General features: G+C 34.6%; 1 protein-coding gene across 3 annotated transcripts in view; it reads right to left on the reverse strand.

The window, feature by feature from the left end:
• Positions 1–20612, reverse strand: part of LOC110453699 (recombining binding protein suppressor of hairless-like) — a 42528-nt gene that overhangs the window by 19937 nt on the left and 1979 nt on the right. For 2 of the 3 annotated variants that reach the window (XM_021502765.1, XM_021502763.1), the window contains exons 2-3: positions 8638–9031; positions 4679–4859 (exon numbers count right to left, since the gene is read on the reverse strand). In XM_021502765.1, coding sequence (XP_021358440.1) covers positions 4679–4859; positions 8638–8884 — 428 coding nt within the window. In that variant the 5' untranslated portion in view covers positions 8885–9031. Of the gene's footprint in view, positions 1–4678; positions 4860–6076; positions 6469–8637; positions 9032–20612 lie in introns of those variants that run through there. The other variant, XM_021502766.1, reaches the window with a different exon arrangement.

Here is a 20612-nt window from a genome sequence, read left to right on the forward strand (position 1 = left end):
CAGCAGATATACAAATGTACAGGCTGTGAGGCTACAGCAGATATACAATGTACAGGCTACAGCAGATATACAATGTACAGGCTACAGCAGATATACAAATGTATAGGCTACAGCAGATATACTAATGTACAACTAATGAAGTCAGATAGGGTTGAACAAGACTTGGAATACACCAGATATCTAATACTTGTTCCGTGGTAGTGCTAGGGGTAACTTCCTAAGACGAATATTATAGAAACTTTGGAATAAAGAACCATGTTGTTACCATTCCCATGGCAATAGGAAATATTTTAGTCTCAGTACAGTGGAACCTAGCTATTTCAATATCAGTTTCAATGAAATTTAATTTCATTCTAATATTAACTTGCATGTGTGTTGAATATTAAATAATACACTTGATTATGTGGGACTTCCATTTTCCAAAAATGTTGCACAAACAGAAATAATATTGCATGAGTTTCATGCAGTTAAAGTTGATTTTAACCAGTCCAGACCATGATCATGTATCTTGAATTAAGACTGCCTACATATACATAAGTGTTTTAAATATGAAAGTTTAATGTTCTTGATACAGTTATGCTTCATTACAGGTAAGATTGTACAATGTAGAGAGTAGGTATAAACAGGATATGATAAACTGGTGACAATCTAGACAACACTCAGTTGGCACGCTCCATTGGATCCGATTGAGATATTGGCCAATCATTGCTATACTCTATAGACAAAATTAGTCATCCTTACTTTCTCACAGCCCCTAAGTATTCAGAGGGTAATCAAATTGTAATCTACTAGCTAGCTCAAACAATTTCTTTAGATCTTAAACAGTTAGTAGCATGTACAATATTTCTTACACATGAACATTAAGATTTGAAATGGGTTTATATGTATATACATTCTATAATTATTTTTATTTTTTTGTGTGCAAAGCGGCAATGTGTATATATACCAGGTATTTCCAGTAAATAGTGAAGTCATTCTGAGCTGTAGGACATTCCTAATATCAGAAGTATCGGATCCAGTTATACACAATTTCTCCCAGAACACAATACAGTAGCCAACACCAATGGACCAATTAAAGTCAATATTGGCAAAACATATTATGAAGAGCTAGTCTGATATTGTCAAATTCCTTCTCATGTGTCCTAAATAAGACTTAATTATAACCAACATTTCACCATAACCATGTTCTATTATGCAACTTGGACACAAGCTGACCTCTAACCCGATGTACACAAGCTGACCTCTAACCTGTACCATACAGGCTGACCTCTAACCTGTACCATAAAGGCTGACCTCTAACCTGTTTACACAGGCTGACCTCTAACCTGTTGTACACAGCTGGCTGACCTCTAACCTGATGTACACAAGCTGACCTCTAACCTGTTCCATACAGGCTGACCTCTAACCTGTACCATAAAGGCTGACCTCTAAACCGATGTACACAAGCTGACCTCTAACCTGTTCCATACAGGCTGACCTCTAACCTGATGTACACAAGCTGACATCTAACCTGCTGTATGTAAGTTGACCTCTAACCTGCTATACTCAAGTTGAACCTATGGCCATGAGCTGACATGTTCAGTCTTGTTTGAGAACTAACAACAGTCAGTAAACAAATCGTCTAACAAAGAACCATGTTGTCTCAATAAGCATTTGGTTTTCAGATGTAAAATGTTGATCGTATTTGTGCCCTGGGTACAACATAGGAGAAAAGTAAACTTCAAAATGGATCCCCTGCTGTTTTCTGCAATCCTTTAAATTCCTTTTCACTTTTTTCAGCTAAATGTTTCTCTGTAAGACTTATTTATGTGGGCCCCCGGGGCATTGCTCCTAGCAATAGTAAGTTTTTCATCCTTGGGAGTATTTAGTGAAACTATCCTGTATTTGTCACTGTTTAAAATGTTGTCGTGTTAGTTTTTTATTTGGACCTTTTTATTCTGTTTATGATTTAAATCACAAACAAACTTTGTATTAAATCTATGAGTAGTATAAATTTACTGTGGGTATATATCTGGTAAATGTGTGACCTTTTGGGACAATGGAGATAATGGTTTTATTATTTCTGACAATTTTATCTCAGACGTCAGATGTTATTCATCTACTAATTGAATATGCATAAACCCAAAGTCGTTCACTTTTTCTATTCAAGTAAACATTTTTTTCTTTGTTTCATTTTAATAAACAATTCTTTGTCATTTCTTTTTCTTTTTCACTTATTAGCATGTGATGTGAAATGGTGAATTTTTAGGGGCTGAATGTTATACCAGGCTCTGTGAAATAGAAACACTGTTTGTCTGACCTCCAGACTTTGCTGTATGTGTGCACGTCTGACCTATTAACACATGGAGACTACATACTTCCCTGCCTTAGATCAGATTTCATCTTCCTCTAGGTGTATATACCACTGACCATTATAACTCTACAGCTTCTGACTAAGGTCTTGTTACTAGGTCAAAACATTTTTAAAAACTACTTACCAGAAACATGTTTCCAACATATGATATACATGTACATTTCATGTTAATAGTGCAGGCCTATCTGGATACAAAGGTATTCTTTTTATATATTCTTTCTGTAATAGGTATCCTGATAATATATTCATACTTTGTTGATCATTTTGCAAATTTTCACTTGCCCACATAACATTATTATATTCTCTCACACCTCGGACCTGGGATTTTCACTCATGATAACATACATGTAAGTTTAACAACATACTCATATTCTATAGTGAGATACATGAACTGGTAAAATGAAATGCTAAGAATTCTATCAGTGCAATTAAATGAAACAAGTTATGTTCATCAACTGTTTCACAAACAAGACTAAACAACCTGTTTTATAACCTAAATGCCTATAAGTATTACAGTCATGATTCAGCATCAACACCTACAAGTGGTGTGACCCAGTAAACCATGGTCACACACTAGCAGTGTCAGACTGACAGACATGTAGACCACATAACAAGCTTTATGATATAGCAAGGAATGGCCATGTATTTCAGCTCAATTCTGTAGTGCAAGGTCTAGATAGTGATCATGTATTACCAACTTGATTATATATTACAAGAAACAAATACAGCCAGGTGAGGCAATGCATTGTCAGCTCGACTCATTCACCCCTGAAGACACATTTGAACTCTTCCAATTCAAAGTCCATTATGAAATTTTAGGGGTGACCGAGTTAATGCTGTAAGTTCACGTACATTATGTAGTAGTAACAAATATGGTCAGTTTAGGTTGTGTAATGCTAGCTTTTTACAAAACTGGTGTAGGTCACATTTGATGTTGTATTATTTAAACACTTGAGGTCACACTTTGTCAACTTGATTGCTGTATTATATATACATTTGAGGTCACACATTGTCAACTTGATTGCTATATTATATATACACTTGAGGTCACACATTGTCAACTTGATTGCTGTATTATTTAAACACTTGAGGTCACACATTGTCAACTTGATTGCTGCATTATTTAAACACTTGAGGTCACACATTGTCAACTTGATTGCTGTATTATATATACATTTGAGGCCACGCTTTGTCATCTTGATGCTGTAACATATTAACAATAGAAGTCGCACTCTGTCAACTTTATTTTGTGTACTTACATTGGGGGTCAAACATTGTCAACTTGATTGCTGTATTAAATATTTACATTGAGGTCACACATTGTCAACTTGATGCTGTAATAAACTATTTAACTGTCAGTGTTCCTAAAACAAGCCAAAAAGACCCACCAGTTGAGGCCTAACATTTTAAATGGAGAAATGATGCTGCATGACCACTAGTGAAGTGGTTGTGATTTGTCATTTGTATTCATGATCACTAAGCAAACTTTTCTGGTAGTAATTAAATTACATGTATATATATATAACAGAAGGCCGGAAAAAAGACTTGTTGACTGCTACCCTAAAAGGTTATAGGGACTGGAATAAAGGTTATGCGTTAGATATCTTGATTTGAAATTTTTCATGCCTGGTAGTTGGTACGGTGCAATTACTTAACTGTGTGAAGTGATCCAACACAAAACTGGTATATGCAACAAACCATTTTTACATTTTACATTTACTTTTGGAGATGCACAAGTTCAGACTTGGACAAACAATTAAACCTTTGAACTTAACGAGAATTTGACCTTGGACACATAGACCTCAAAATGGTATGCAACACAATGCCTTCTATTCTACATATTTTTATAAAATTCCATAGAGCTATCTTCAGTAAGTCAGAACTTATTGATCTCAAGGTGGCCTTGACCTCAGGTGTGACCTAGCTATTAATCCTACATATATCACTAAAATTTGAGGAAATTATCTTCAGCAAGCCATAAAATATCACCGGGGGAAATAAATATGAAAAGGCCTTTGAACTAAATGTGACCTGGTCCTTTGGTTTACAGACCAAATTGTGGTTTGGGACACAACGCCTCTCCATCCTACATATACATTTTATCTAAAAGGTTATATTTAGATATTGAGAGTGTTAAAAAATAAAATTCTGTGAGCATACAAATCTGTTTATGCATCAAAAAACCTAAGAAATGTGCCCAACTCTACATCAATGGTGTGCAAGACTTTAACGTAAGTCTATATCCCAATTGTGTGACTATTTTCTGGAAACAGAAATGCTCTATCAGTACATACTCATGATCAGTACAACAGAATGTTGCAGTACCTTCGATGCTCGAAGCCATTTGATGAGAAACGTGGGGACGGAGTTGAGATGGGACTTGGGGGTGCTTGTAGATTCTGGGCTATCGTACTAATGCTGAGTGGGCTGGACGTTGCCATCGGTACTAATTCTCCATTGATTTTTTCTGGTGGTGTAAGGGACCCTGCCACCATGTGAGCTGCATCTGAAATAAAAAGATTTTTTAATTGGTATGATTTGTACTTTTGAATTAATTTATATTTAAGTTTAAAAAAGTTCAGAGTTAAAACTGACAATTAACAGCAGGATCCAGTATTTTTGTTTTTTGTTTTAAATCATACAAATGTGTACTGGTACATGTTATTATACTTACATATTACTCTATAGTCCCCTGCCTTATTTTCAGATTTAATTTTCACCTAATTTGGTACAAAAAGGGATTTTAAAATAAATACCAGGTTTATTTTGGTTTAATTGATTGGTCCAAATATTTTACGATACATCAGTTCCAGTACCCTTGTATGTCCAAAGGATAGTTTGTATTTTCACCCACATTGAACCCCTAAATAAATCTATTTCTAAAATCTTACGTTAGAGTTCCTATGTTAAACCCCCAAAGTAAACAAGGCCAACCAAACAGTACAATTAAAGTCAAGCTTGACGGGCGATTCAGAGAAATTTCCCAAGGTCACGATCAATATTAAATGGTGCCCTGTTAATCAATGGCAGACGATAATTTGACAATAAACTAGTCAATACACAGCCACTATAGGGAACAGTATCACAAGACATACGAACAGGGGAAACTCACAATGTAACACACATCAAATTTCCTGTTTCTTAAAATTTGTGAAATGCACATGAATAAAATCAAAAAAATCACAACAAATATATAGAACACTTTAAGTTTATATCTGTTGTTCATTCAAATTAAATTTTCAATGCTTATAAGCTGTACTTGGTATGTTGATTTTATACTCCAAGGGTTCTGATCAATATAACACAAATTGTATTTAATGTTTACTGTTTAGTGTTTTTATAAATATACTTTTTGAATGGCAGCTTTATTATTCAGAACAAGGCAAAACAAAATGTATGCAGGAAAATTAGGGTTTTTTTTCATCCTATCCACGTCTGTCTGAAACCACTTAGAAACTAGAAATCATTTTTTTACAAATTTATTCATACAGTTACATCTAAAATAGTACAGTTTTTGACATAGGAAATTTTTCCAACAAAAACTTGGAATAAGCCCCACGGGGAAAGGGGCTGAATTATAGACCCAAATTTGACACTTAGAAAACAGTAATTTATAACAAATTCCTTATTCCTAGTAAATACATTGATGATATTTTACTACACTCTACATTATCATTGTAACGAAAAATAAATGAACAGTAAATTTTTCATATCTAAACTTACTCTCGTAACCAAATGGACTTTCGAATGCATATTGTTGAAAGTCGTCAAACAAAAATTCCTGGTGTGAGGCTAGCATGCTGGTTATTTGCTAGAAAATTCAATAATCCTAGAATTCCTCTTCTTTTATCACAGAGAATAATATGCTTCACAAACAAATGAAATCATATCGAATTTCACTTCATGTCATAATTACTGCTCCCAGAAAACTTGAGGTCCATGAATGTCTCTAAAGACTTTAGACAAAGCAGACAGAAGCTTAGACAAAGGCCTGCTCTATAAGTGGGAGTTTTGATAGCATTGTCCTAGAGGGCAGGCTTATCAGCAACAGTTACAGGTACGCTTGTCTTAGTCAGAACGCCAACAAACGTAGGTCTCTTGTCGCACCAGATTATTGATAATTTACAAACCGTCACCTGTGTCACTTTCAAATTTTCCCACACTGGTTAAGAGTTGGCATAGGAGCCTTGGGCAAACAAAACAATGGATTGGTGGGGATAGCAGAGGGATGACACAAGTCAGCCACATTAACAGTCCCCTGGTCGCAATTTACAAATTGGATCAAATCCACACTGGATGGCGGAAAATAATTAAAGACAAGTGAAATGCACAGGCTGTGCTTCATTGAGTCCATTTGATCTACGAAAACCTATTGTCTTCTACAGCATTGATTAATGTAGAAGTCACGCCAGTTTGTTTGATCAAGTACCATGCATAAAAAGTCTAATTAAAAATTTATGACTACAATAATCAACCAGAGATTTTTTTAACATACCCAAAATATGTATAATTTTTTAATCAATTACAGGTAAAAATAACTTTTTCAATCATTTACAAAATTAATCATTTATAATATGTAACTGTAAGCTATTTATCCTTCAAAAAGCCCCTATTGAACTACAGGCAGAAAACCTGCACTTGAATGTGGACTTGTGATGTGGGTATGAATAATTGATAAAGGAGAATTACTGCTCAAACAATCAATTCCCCTTATATTGGCCACACTGTCAAAGAGATGTCATTGAAGTTACACTGTCAGAGCTGCTATACCATACCCACCGACCAAGACGTTGAATTGAAAATGTTTTATACAGAAGCTATAGCCCTCCCCTCAAGTTTTCTGGGTTTTTCTCTCTCTAAGTAAACATCCTGTCATGGCCTAGTGAAATGCATATCTATATGATACTGCACTAATTTACAATGGTATAAATCATAGAAAAAAAGAAATAATAGAACTGTCAGGTCCTTTCAAATTTCATTGTTCCAGTGTTTTAATTATTTTCCTGGCAGTGAAACTGATAAATGTACCCTTTTTCTGAACCTCTCCCTTGTAAAAAAAAAAAAAAAGACCCTTGATCCCATACTCATGGAGAGTTAAGATTTTTTCTTTCTTTCTTGTGTTTCAGATTTCATTCTCAGAAAAAATAGGGTAGGTAGGTTGGCAGTTTGTTAAATTTTGGAAAATTATTTTACTATGCTTATATTGAGCAGGAGTTCTGACTTTTAACAGTGCAGATCACTAAATGTCAATAAAAACTTTACGATAGACACAAACATCAAGGGTAGATAGGGTTAGCAGAAACACATTTTTTTTTATACTTGGCCGAAGCCATGGAGGAAAACACCAGAGCTCATGAGGAAACTATCTTACAATGACCTATGGTGTAAACTATGAAAATTGTGAAAATAATGAATGATCATAAGGAAATTGCCTTTGAATAGGCCACGGTGTAAAATATGAAAGGTCAGGAGGAAGGTATAGTTACACATGTTGCAAAAACATGAACGATCACGGAAAACAAGGAACTTATATCCCCCGCTTGCAGGACATTTGTAGGTAAACATTATTGAGGTTAGGTTTAAACATGTGAGTATCGTGCTGTTGAAACATAATGTATAGCTTATAACTTGAAGAAAAAAAAAGCCTTATACAGAAGTTAGACTTTTTATTGAACAATTATTATATTGTAGGTATTATGGTGTATCAAAATTTACTAACCTCATTAATTATCCATAAATATGCACAAATCACATCGGTTGGCAAACTTGGCATTAGTCGGATGTGCATACAGAATTGAAATATCTGCACAGTATCTACAGCAATCATCATACGAAAACCAAAGAGTGCCGAGATGGGTGGAAAGACAGAGGAACACAAACATTGTTATCAAGTTTGAAGGAATTTGGCTAATATTTGCTAGAGATTTTAAGCGGAAACTGCAGACAATGACGTTTTTCGTTAATCAAGGGGCCATAACTCCACCAAATGGAGTCGTATTAAAGTGGTTGTCAAACTAGGCCAAGCCCTTAAGGTGTTGAACCCTGTTACTAAGTTTGAAGAAAATGTGTTAACATTTGTTGCAGTTATTGCACAGAAATGGCAGATAATGATGTTTTTCGTTTATCAAGGGGCCATAACTCCACCAAATAAAGTCTGCTAAAAGTGAAAAGCTGAAAAATGTCTTACAGTAACACTTTACACAACACAGTGAAATTAAAAGGTAAGGCCAATTCTTAAGTAAAAAGGACTAGAATCAGTAGAGATTTATTGGGGTAAATCTTACCACATGATTGGTTGGGTATCCCTATTGTCATGGAAGAGGTGACTGTTGCATGGTTACCACTATAGCCATGGTGATGCTGCTGTACCTCCTCCTTTATATGTCTGTTTAAGCCAACTAGTTTACTACTGGATAAGTCAACTGGATTCTCAAAGCTGCTCTGAGCCATGTGGCCCTTTAGATGTTGCTGGGCAAGGTTAATCCCGCCCAGACTGGGTACCTGGGCCCGGAGGTGCTGCGGACTGTACATTGTCTGAGCGTTGCCGAGCAGGTAGGAACTGTCCCCGTTGGAGGTTGGAAAGCCGATCGGATGGCCATTGGGAGTCGACTGGGAACAGGAGAGTAGCACCTCAGTATTGGCCAAGTGATCCGATCCTACACTATAGCCATACGTATCCTGTAAATATATATTATATGTATCCTGTAAATATATATTATATGTATCCTGTAAATATATATTCTATAAATATGAAATATATATGTATCCTGTAAATATATAATATATGTATCCTGTAAATATATAATATGACACTGTATATTACAAATGTATATGCATAAGGATACATGTCATATTACAGGGATTTCTCTGAAGCTAAGCCATCTATGTAATAGAGTGAATCTGTCTTGCATTGTTTTTTTCCTAGTTTAAACACAGTATTTCATTGTATTTATATAATACTTTTTTATTATCCGTGTATTATAAGTTACACGGATTTTTGGCAGGGTATACGGGATGGTATGACCCTAAAGGGTTTCGTATTTCCTGAGGCCGATAAGGAAATACGAAACCCTTTAGGGTCATACCATCCCGTATACCCTGCCAAAAATTCGTGTAACGAATTTANATATTGGTTTTTGTACAGTTCTCCATCAACTTTTCTGTTGTCAAGATAAAAATGGCACAGTACTTCATTTAGTTTCGTTTTATCAAATTCCTTGAACTGTTCTCCCTGATTCTTTTCTTTTAAATACGTCCTCAGCATGTTTGCCACTCGTCTGTTCAACTTTTATGTGTTTTGTGGTACATAGTTTGCCCTTTTAGCGAGTATTTCCTTATCAGTATGCGAAGCGAAACGTTTTGCAATTTTGTAAACAGCGAAGCAGACCACGAATGCGAGTAGTTTCCCGTTGCCCTGCCGCAAGATACAAAGACACGTGACCCGTATACCCCTTGTAAAATCACGTGATTCCACCGTATTACTGCTGAGAATCATGTGACATGACCGTATACCCCCCGAGATTTTCGTATACCCCCTGAGATTTACGAATGCAGTTTAGTACACTGTAGTTTTTTACCAATAAGATTCTTAGATTTTTCTCAAAGGGGTAATAATACACTATCCATGCTTGTAATTGTCTAAAATTAAAGAAACAACACCTTACAAGTAGCGCTACTTATCTATAAGCATAGTGTTACAATGTATCCATATAGATCTTATCTATAAACATAGAATTACAATGTATCCATATATGCAATGTATCCATATAGATCTTTTCTATAAACATAGTGTTACAATGTATCCATATATACAATGTATCCATATAGATCTTTTCTATAAACATAGAATTACAATGTAGACATAGTCTCTTAACTCAGTATTATACTGTAACCATACTTATATACTTGTCTATTAAACTACAGTATTAAAATGTTGCCCTAGTATTACAATGTATCGGATCCATAATGTCTAAAAACATACATTGTAGCCATACTTGTCTATAAATATAGTATAAAAAATCATCAATTCTTGCACAGCTTTATGGGCATAAAACATAAACACATACACTGTAGTTCATTGTACATGAATCAGTTATTTAAGGTGACTACCTGGTATACTGGTCTAGGAATATTTGGTAGTTTTATACCTAATGACAGTGCATGTGTAAAAATAAATAAGTCACCTACAGCATGGATATATATACGTAACATACATACAGTTTCTGCCTGAGCGTGTACACCTTCATCAGACCAAGATTAGACTAGCATCAACTAACTGTAGCATTGATTTTTGATCAGTTTTAATCGCACATTTTTTCCAGGTCATCAATAATTTGACCTATCACATGACTAAGAATTTTATTATTCAATTATATCCACAGATTTTCATTCAAATTGATAGTCACAAGATGGCTGTGTCATTTCCACGAGTTGTTGTTAACCCAATTTTGGCACAAAACTACCTAGAGTAGACTTTATTGACCAATGACAAGGATTGTTACTCCTCGCGAAACATTCAACATTAAATGTGAAGCAATGAAGCCAGACAAAAACACCTACACATTTTGTGTATATACATACATTTGTATATCTAGCCACCATTTAACAAGTAAACAGTTTTTCTGGAAGTGCTTGTCTCCTTTTACGGGAAAACCCCAGAATGGGTACCCTGTAACCTCAAACCTTTGGTGTGATTACAACCACATGCAGATACACTACTTACAAGAAAGTGGATACAAAGGCATTTATGCTTTATAAATGGTATTTCTGTAGAGCTGAAAAAAAGTAAAAATAAAAAGACAGTTTCAATGACAAATAGCTGTGATCATTTGTGGACGGATTGGTGGAGTGGTAAACACTCGGGCCTTCCACGCAGGCAGCCGGGGTTCGATCCCCGAAGTTGTCGTACGCATGGAATATTCAGAGAAAGTATTTTTCTCCTGCCCATGCACCTCCAACAACCAAATTGGAGTATAAAATGGTCTGGGGTGGATGTTGCAGTATCTGTGCTGTAGCGTTCAAGTGAGGTGGCACTATAAATGATACCATTGGAAGCACGCTTATATAATTACGGTCCCACTAGTACTACAAGCAGAACACATTACATCTCCAGCACACACACAGACATACCGTACACACATGGGGAGATATAAGCCAAGTGGCATAGGACTAGTAGTAAGCACTTGATAAGGCAGCTCCTGCGAATTCCTCATAAAAAATGTATTGATTAATGTATATGCTTATTGTATTAATTGTATATCTATGCATTGTAAGCGCTTTAGAGTGGCTTATGATAGCTAGATAGGGCGCTATATCAAATATCAAATGTTGTTGTTGCTGTGTATATTTACATAGAACTTTGTCTCCCAAAGTGCAGTGAATGAGATACCCGCATATACAAGGAGAACTACGTCCGTAATTTTTCCCACAACTCCATGCATGCAGGTTAGCAATAGTTAATTAGATATCTTAAACAATCTAACTGGTATCATTTAATTAGGCAACAACCTTTTTGAAAAATGAAACTTTTACATGTTCTCTACAACTTTGAAGATGTCTGAAAGATTTGTGGAAGTACATGTACAGAAGCTTGTACTAAAGTACATAACCAATTATGTTGAGCTATGATTCTGCAAGGAATAAATATCTTGGAACGTATTTTCGAAACACACATTGACAATCTACACTTTACTTTGTTTGACATATGCATGCTGTCACACATGTCAATGACCTGAATACCAGTAATATGTCAGGTGACAATTTATTTTGCAGTATTTGCATTATATTTGCATTTACATATAGGTATAGGAACCAGCCACCTAGAGAAAGTATTACTATTCCATCAAAGATACTTTGTATGGGGATCAATTTCTTACGAAAAAACTTTTCCAGAAGAATGTATATACCTCCATCTTATTAAAAGGGCAAGGATATATATTAGGATAGAAGTCTGTTGTCAGTTTATAAACACTTCACTGTATATAGCCAAATAAATACTGGATATATACTTCTATAATTAACTGTACTGTTTGCAGTTACAGTCTGTGATTGTTACAGAAGATTCTCACTTGCTAAGAGGATGATGATCGAAGGCTTATGTCAAGTATAGAGTTCTGCTGTCCTTATATAATCAAACAAAAGGAAGGGTTTTCATTGATCACAGACAGTTAATTATATATACGGAATGGTTTTAAACAGGTAACGTTAATGGATTATTCCGTTTCTTTTTAAGTGGAAGTCATTTTTGTAGTTCTTAGCTTCTATTCACATGACAATGCAAAATCTAAATTGAACTAATCTATCATAAATAAATAAAGGATATTTAGTCTATAGGTACAATTGTACATGTATTTGGTATAATTTCGAAAATTCTGATTTTGGTTCTCTGCAATGTATTTCCCCCAAGTTCTACTGCCAAAGGCCCCATTTCCAAAAAAGTGAGGGAAGAACTCTGGACATACGTATTTTTATAAAATTTCATTAAACTCAAGTAGTATTATTTATACAAAATTTTATGTATACGGTAATGGAATGTAATTATATCAGATGTACTTTGTAGTTTCTATATTTTAAGCCCATTAACAACGACATTGTCATAAAACCAGTTTATGGCATAAATATCTTTTCATAATTTAAAAAAAAATATCTTCACCATTGAATACAAATCATATACATGCATATATACATATACATTATAAGGTCAAATGTACATTTATAGTTTTGGCGTGGATCCACCGTCCCGATTTTCACATATTTTTTTGTAACCTTATAGTAACTAGACCCTGGGAACTCGTCTTGTCATTGCTTTTCATGTACTACTTTAGATAAATCACAAAATGTTTAACTGTAATTTTCAAAAACACCTTCTATTAATAATTGCAGACAATTAGGTTATCAGAGAGCGCAGTGTAAACAAACCTGCGTACACAGTCTAGATGACTGTTGGTGAAGGGACAAGGAGCTGGTTGGATTCCGGAGATAAAGTTTAATGTGTTACAAGGTTGGTGAACCGACACTGGAGCTTGGTGGTTACACAGGACTTGCGTTTGTGTTTGTACATGGTGGTGGTCCTCATACCATGATTTTCCACTTTCAGTGAGGAATGTGTCAGTTTTTTCCTTCCAAAAGTTTATGTTTATATCTTGGGCTAACAGGTTGTTCCTTGAACTAGTACCGTATATATATATGTAAAGTGTCCTTTCAAGCTTTTTTACAAGATACAAAAGTGTTTAAAACCTTAAATATTGACAATAAATTTTACTGAATTCACCACCGATGGATTTTTTTGTCATATAACATACACACAGGTGCTTTAAAGTTAATTGTATAAATTAATATGTATCAGCGTAACGACTAGCTGAAATACTTATTAACTTAGGATCAGTAGCCACTGCTCATGATTTCTTGATCTGTTCGATTTGGGTTTAAAGCTTTATAAAATTACTATGCATTCTGATTGGCTTACAGCCACACCCAGAGAGAGGCCATTTTTCCTTATCCTATATAAAACAATTCATAAGACTGTTCACCAAAAAAGAAGTTATTGGTATAGAAATATTTAAACTATATAGTCATTGATGGCATAACAGAAGATATTCTACTCAAGTATATATTATAAATTGTGAACAATGACCATGAAATATGTGACATAAAATAATAACTCCACGAAAAGACTGAAAATTGGTAATGTGATCTGAATCAAATCAAGTGAAACTGAATTGGAATCGGACAGTAAAGGAACTGAACCAAATATAGACTGAAATCTACATGTGATAGCTATATAGCCACAATTCAATTTACATACAATATCTTCAATCATTCATGCTAAACACATATTTGTTTTCCAATTTTACTAATGCCCAGATTTCAGTGGCTCTATATAATTTAACTGCAGTCTGCACATAATCTGGAAATCATATTATTTTTTTTATTTTTTTTAATATTATTGGTCATAAATAAAATATTAATAATGATAGACATAAATTAAGAAGTCTAACTTCTCGGTACAGAAAACAAGAGGCCCAATGGGCCTGCATTCTCACCTGGTATTAATCCCACACTTGTAATCTTAAAAAGTGGACTAAAATACAGCTAAAGGCAGAATATCAGTGTTTGATTCATAAGAACCTATTGAAAGATTTAAACATATGACTGACGCCCATGACCTTGAATGTCGAACAAGGACATTAGGTTGAACAGAGTTTATCTTTTTCCAACCCAGCATGCTTCTAGCAAAATATCATTACCCTGGACCTTTTGGTTATACAGACCAAATCATTTAAAGATTTAAACATATATTGACCACTGTGACCTTGAATATGGGCAAAGGTAATTCATTTGAACAAACTTGGTAGCCCTTAATCCCAGCATGTTACTGGCCAAATATCATCACCTTTGGCCTTTTGCTTATTAAGAAGAAGTCATTCAAAGGTTTGAAATATATTTGACACCTGTGACCTTGAATATATGTCAAGGTCATTCACTTGAACAAACTTGGTAGCCCTTCATCCCAGCATGCTACAGGTCCAATATCAGTACCCTGGGCCTTTTGGTTATCGAGAAGAAGTTGTTTGAAGATTTTAAGACATTTTACCCCTGTGACCTTGAAAGTAGGTCAAGGTCATTCATTTGAACAAACTTGGTAGCCCTTAATTCATCCCAGCATTCTACAGGCCCAATATCAGTACCCTGGGCTTTTTGGTTATTGAGAAGAAGTTGTTTGAAGATTTTAAGACAATTGACCCCTGTGACCTTGAAAGTTGGTCAATGTCATTCATTTGAACAAACTTGGTAGCCCTTAATTCATCCCAGCATTCTACAGGCCCAATATCAGTACCTTGGGCCTTTTGGTTATTGAGAAGAAGTTGTTTAAAAGTAAAATATTGACGCCGGACGGACGACACACCACGGTATAAGCTCACTTGAAAACCTGTGTAAGATATGCCTGCCCCCTAGCCCCTGATATGGGTACGTAACAGAAACTGGTAGGTAAGTGAATCTTTAGAGGAAATATTGATGCCTGGTCTATCAATAGCAACGTTAACACCGACCTTGATATTGTCCTTCAGATCCTAAAATACAAATCAACTCATTTTAGGTATTTTCATACTAGGCTTGGTATAAACTTTGATGACAATCTGTTCCAAGTGTTATGAATGAAGCTGGTAGAGTTAAGGTTATGATAATCCCACAGATGAGACAGATAAGAGTAGAAATGGGTTAGCCTGTATACCCCCTCCCCTTTTAGGGGAGCATAAAAAGAAACCAAAATGTAGCATGAAATCCTAATAAAGAGTATTTAGATGTAAATATCAAGCAGGCTAAAGGTACAGTACAGTGTATATAATCCCCATATGATTTCATTGCTATCCTCTACTGCACAATTGGGGGTAATATATCAAAGGTTTCTGAATTCCCTTGGCTGTACTTGTACTTTGAACATCATCAGGTAGATTTTTTTATCGGAAATTAGAGCTTAATTACTTACATAAGGGTCATGGGTCATTTGAAAAAAAGTCAAATTTAACTTGTCAAAATACTACTTCAATAGGAATTTGAACAAAACACACAGGAAAACAAACTATGAATGAAGTTTAAGGACTTAAGGAAGATTTGATTATAGATAATTGTTTTCATATAGTGGTCCTCCTTGTTTTCAACCTCAAAACCTCTTGTGCTAGGCATATTCTGTCACATACATACAAGTATTTGAGTAACTTTTCTGCACCGTCATGTCATAAATCTTTTAAAATCAATTTGATCACCTTGATAACTACTAAATACTGCTGTCACACAACAAGAAAAGGTTTTGTTAAGGAGAAGGAATTAAATATTTTCACAAAGATACATGGAAGTATAAGACTTCTTTTATTGAAACATCTTTGTCTCCATTAGCAAAAGTCAAGGTCCCAAAAAACCTACACGGCACTTCTGTACACACATACAGCTACAACGTTTAGTACATGAGGTCCGGGGATCCCTACAGCTGTGACACACATGCAGACTCTGTAAGGGTTAGAAGGTTTGACACAGTTTCCCTGTAATACAGTTAGAGTGAGACAGTGCCAGGCTAGAGCGAAATCCAGGCCATGGGAAATGCTATGCATCATTTACCCTCAATTAGATTACCACAAGTCTATACAGATCTGTTGTAGGCTTTTTAGAAAGCTACATTTGTCGGGGTCAACAAGGTGGTTGTAAGTGTACCAGCATCCTCTCCAAGTGATCCACTGGGGCAGGGCAGCTCTCCAGGGGCACTCCTTAGTGTAAAGATATTCTGGACTTTGAAGTTCAATCCACAAATTTCTTGGGAAAATGTGCAACAACTTCATATATAAGTAAATATACTATATACTATATAACCAGTATATGGGATACCAGTTGTACTGTGTATATAGCTTAAACAATTGACTATCAAATGATAGAGTTTACTATATATAGCCGGATACAACGGGGCAAATAGGAAATTGAATAGACCAACATCTAAAAACCCAATGGACACTGAGACCATGTTTGTTTTGCCCATTATATTACAATAATTGTATTACTATTTTTGTGTAATTAGGAAGCGAGGATATTACCTTTCCTGGTGTGAATTATTGATGTTTCTGATGTGGGCTGGGAATTTCAGTGTTAAATCACTGCTGTGTTTACTAAGCTTGAAACATAATTAGTCACCCATCCACTGTCTATGAATATCAGATTTTGTGTCGGTGTACCCTGTCATTACAGTTCTGTAGCCAGATCTTACAACAGGATGCCTTCTTTAACAATTTTTTATGGAAAATCCTAGTCAGCAGTAACATACTAGGAAAAGGATTTTCTGTACTGAATGTATTTTAGTAAATAAGAAACCAATTAACATAATCAAATTTGAAAGGACTCATTTCTTTGTTGAAATGAAAATTCAAGTTTACACTTAATAAAACAAAATCCTCAAAATAGAAACACATGATCTTAGGAACAAAATCTAAAATCTTATAAAATTTCTATGTATTCACTCCATTACTTAAATCAGTATCACACTTGTTCCAATTTATAAATTAATCATTAACAGCGGTTCATCATTTTCATTTACATTTGCTAAACAATTATAATTACCTACCATATTAAAATAGGAGTTGCATTATAGGACTACTATTTAACAATTACCTAAGTGTACCAAGTTAAAATCTGAGTTATATCTACCAAAGTCAACTAAGAGTAATATAACAGTATATAAACCTGCAATGATTTCAACATTTACATCACTATATTTAAATCTATCAAAGTCACTATGAGTTATGGTTGAGATCAATATATTAACCCACTAAAATGAGATGTAAGTTTTATGAAACGACTGAGAAATAAACCAACCACAATATACATGTATATAATCCCACCAAGGTCAGGTGTTAGTCATTAGACCCCTAATTTACCCCTTTATTTATCTAGCATACCATATTCACTCTGATGAGCTGTATAGGTTCAAGGTAATAAAGAACTGAACTGAACTACAATTAGGTGCAAATGGCGCTTAAATATGACCTTAAATGGGGGCGGGGCGCTTGTTAAGATAACAATATGCGAGTTATGATAGAACAAGTCGTGCACCTACAATCAAATCATTCCAGTACGGCTGGAGGTTTGGATTTCCAATGTTTCATCCACTTTCGTGCAAAGTCCAGTCATGATCACTAGTAGGGCTGCAACGTATTTTGATACGCATACCTCACATCGACATGATACATATCGCAGTATATATGATCCTTACAATACAATATGCATCACTATGGTATTTGCTTCAAAAGGACAACCTCATAATGATTTAGTGCAGGATTTCATCAGGTTTTCCAAATATATTTTTCTATGTTTTCTAGTACTTTTGGGTACGAATGCGCAGTGGACTACGTCTTAAACTGAAGGATTCCAAAAATTGAAGTACACTTTTTAGAGTTTGATAATTCAGTACTGTTAATTAGTATATCACAATACAGGCAAACAAAACAATATGATATGATACACAAGAGAGTACCGCAATATGATACAATAGGATATATTGTTGCAGCCCTGATCACCCTTCTTCAATCTCAACTTACTAGTAGTAGTTCTGATATTATTTCAAATCCTCTTGGAAAAAAAGGGGGGAGGGGGCACTAATTATCGGGAATACCAAAAAATATTAAAAACCATAGTCAACTGTGATTTAGAAGATCACTATACATATTATCCTACAGAAGTCAACCGAGTTATATATATAAGTTTTAGGAGATCACTATATCAACCTATCAAAGTCCTATTTTGGTAGACCATCATATAATCATGACAAATTCAGCTGTCATGTACCTGATCACTACGAAAGACCACTCAGAATTATGAGATAAATGAACCATCAAAATCAGCTGTGAGTTATAGTTACAAGATCACTATATATAAACATACAGAATTCAGTTGTGATATCACTTTATAAACCTACTAAAATCATATGCGAGTTTTGAGACTACTTATATAAAGCATGCGCATAAGCCACCTAAATTCTGCTCAGTTGTAATTTATGAGATAATCACATAAACCAACCAAAATCAGTCGTAAATTATAGAAATTCATTAAGGGAAAATGATAATGATATAATTGTAGTCGGGCAGGTGACCCAATACCTTTTCTGGTCGCATCGAACCCGGCAATCAAACTCCAGATGTCTTAGTGAAAGACCAGTGTGTTATATCAACTGCACAACATGACCAATCCACTCTAACTTTCATTTTATTAAAAATCTTATGAAGAACAAACACAATATATATAAAGATGGTACAAATTTATTGTCAAAATCAATGAAAAATATGAAAATGTAGTAAACATAGATAAACTGCATTCTTCTCATTATTAGTGCTGGAGGCTTTTTAATTTTCGATAATTTGAAATCTAGTTTCTGTTTTAGGAGAAATTGCTATCAATTTTATATAACTCATAACATTACACAATCATTCTCATTTACAGTACATGCAAACTACACAATGTATTTCTTATCATTTATTCTCCTTCTCTAGCTCCAGTCAAAGACAGCATTGTACCCTCAGGGAGACATCAAATGTCAAATCATAACAGCCCATACAAAACTATGTAGCTTGTGTTGGTCCTCTGATAGCACTGGGTACACAGCCTAGTGCAAGGCATGTTAGCTAGCTTTTGTGCAAGACATCACCCTCAGACAATGTAATCTGTCAAATTTAGCCATACTGAAGATTACATGAATGGATATGTCAACAGCTGGTCAAGATATAGTTGTATTGCCCCCCCCNGAATCTTGGTGACAATGGATTATTTTTCAGTGCAGGGGTTTGGAGATAATTGTGCAAAGCATTGAATCTATCATTTTCAAATGTTGAATTTGGAATTGGTGAATAAATAACTCATTAGTTTCGCAACATTTACCAGATCATTACAATGTCGCAGTATATTTCAGTATTTTTCTCAAGTATGCTGTTCCTACTGATGATTGTAATTGTTCAGTGTATTGTTGTAAATAATATTCGTACACATATACAACAAACTTACAATACACATTTTAATTGTTAAGTTGGTAATTGGATTGTTTTTTTGGAATTTGGGAATACATGCAGCGATTTCAGCCCAAAAATAAACTCTTGAATATGCATGGTTAGAACAATGTAAGCTAGACATCTCTAATGTAATAAAAGTTGTTTTGTAATGTTTTATTCTGGAAAGAAGAACCTTAACATTCATAAGAATATATACATGTACAAGGTTGTCTATAATTGATTACTTTTAAGCAGTACAACATACCACTGACATCAATAAAACAGACAATCAATTGTGAGACATTATATTTCTTATAACCAGTAATTTCATATTCTGTTAACAACATTCTGTTTTACAGCCAAAAACAATTATTGCTTCGCAAACAAAAAAGTACTTCAATTTCCCAAAAGGATGAAATTTAATATTTTCAATTTTCATTAATTCAAAATTTAATACTTTATTTTCCTAACTCATGCATGCAGGCACAAGTTGTTGCCTAAATTTAAGAAGAAAAACATTGCTTAATAAACTGAATACTATGTTGAATAAGCCTGAATGTCCTTTGTTTAAGGTTACAGAAGTTAAATTTCACAGGTACCTATAACTATCTTGTGAAAGTCTTGGACATCTTTTTAACACTCAAAACAACTCGTAATTGGAATGACTGAATACTTTAATACCTTGAATTTAAACAGAAACTATCGATATGATATCCAATAACTGCTATTCACCATAATTATAC

Source organism: Mizuhopecten yessoensis, unplaced genomic scaffold (assembly GCF_002113885.1).
Source record: "Mizuhopecten yessoensis strain PY_sf001 unplaced genomic scaffold, ASM211388v2 scaffold7491, whole genome shotgun sequence".
Lineage (NCBI taxonomy): Eukaryota > Metazoa > Mollusca > Bivalvia > Pectinida > Pectinidae > Mizuhopecten > Mizuhopecten yessoensis.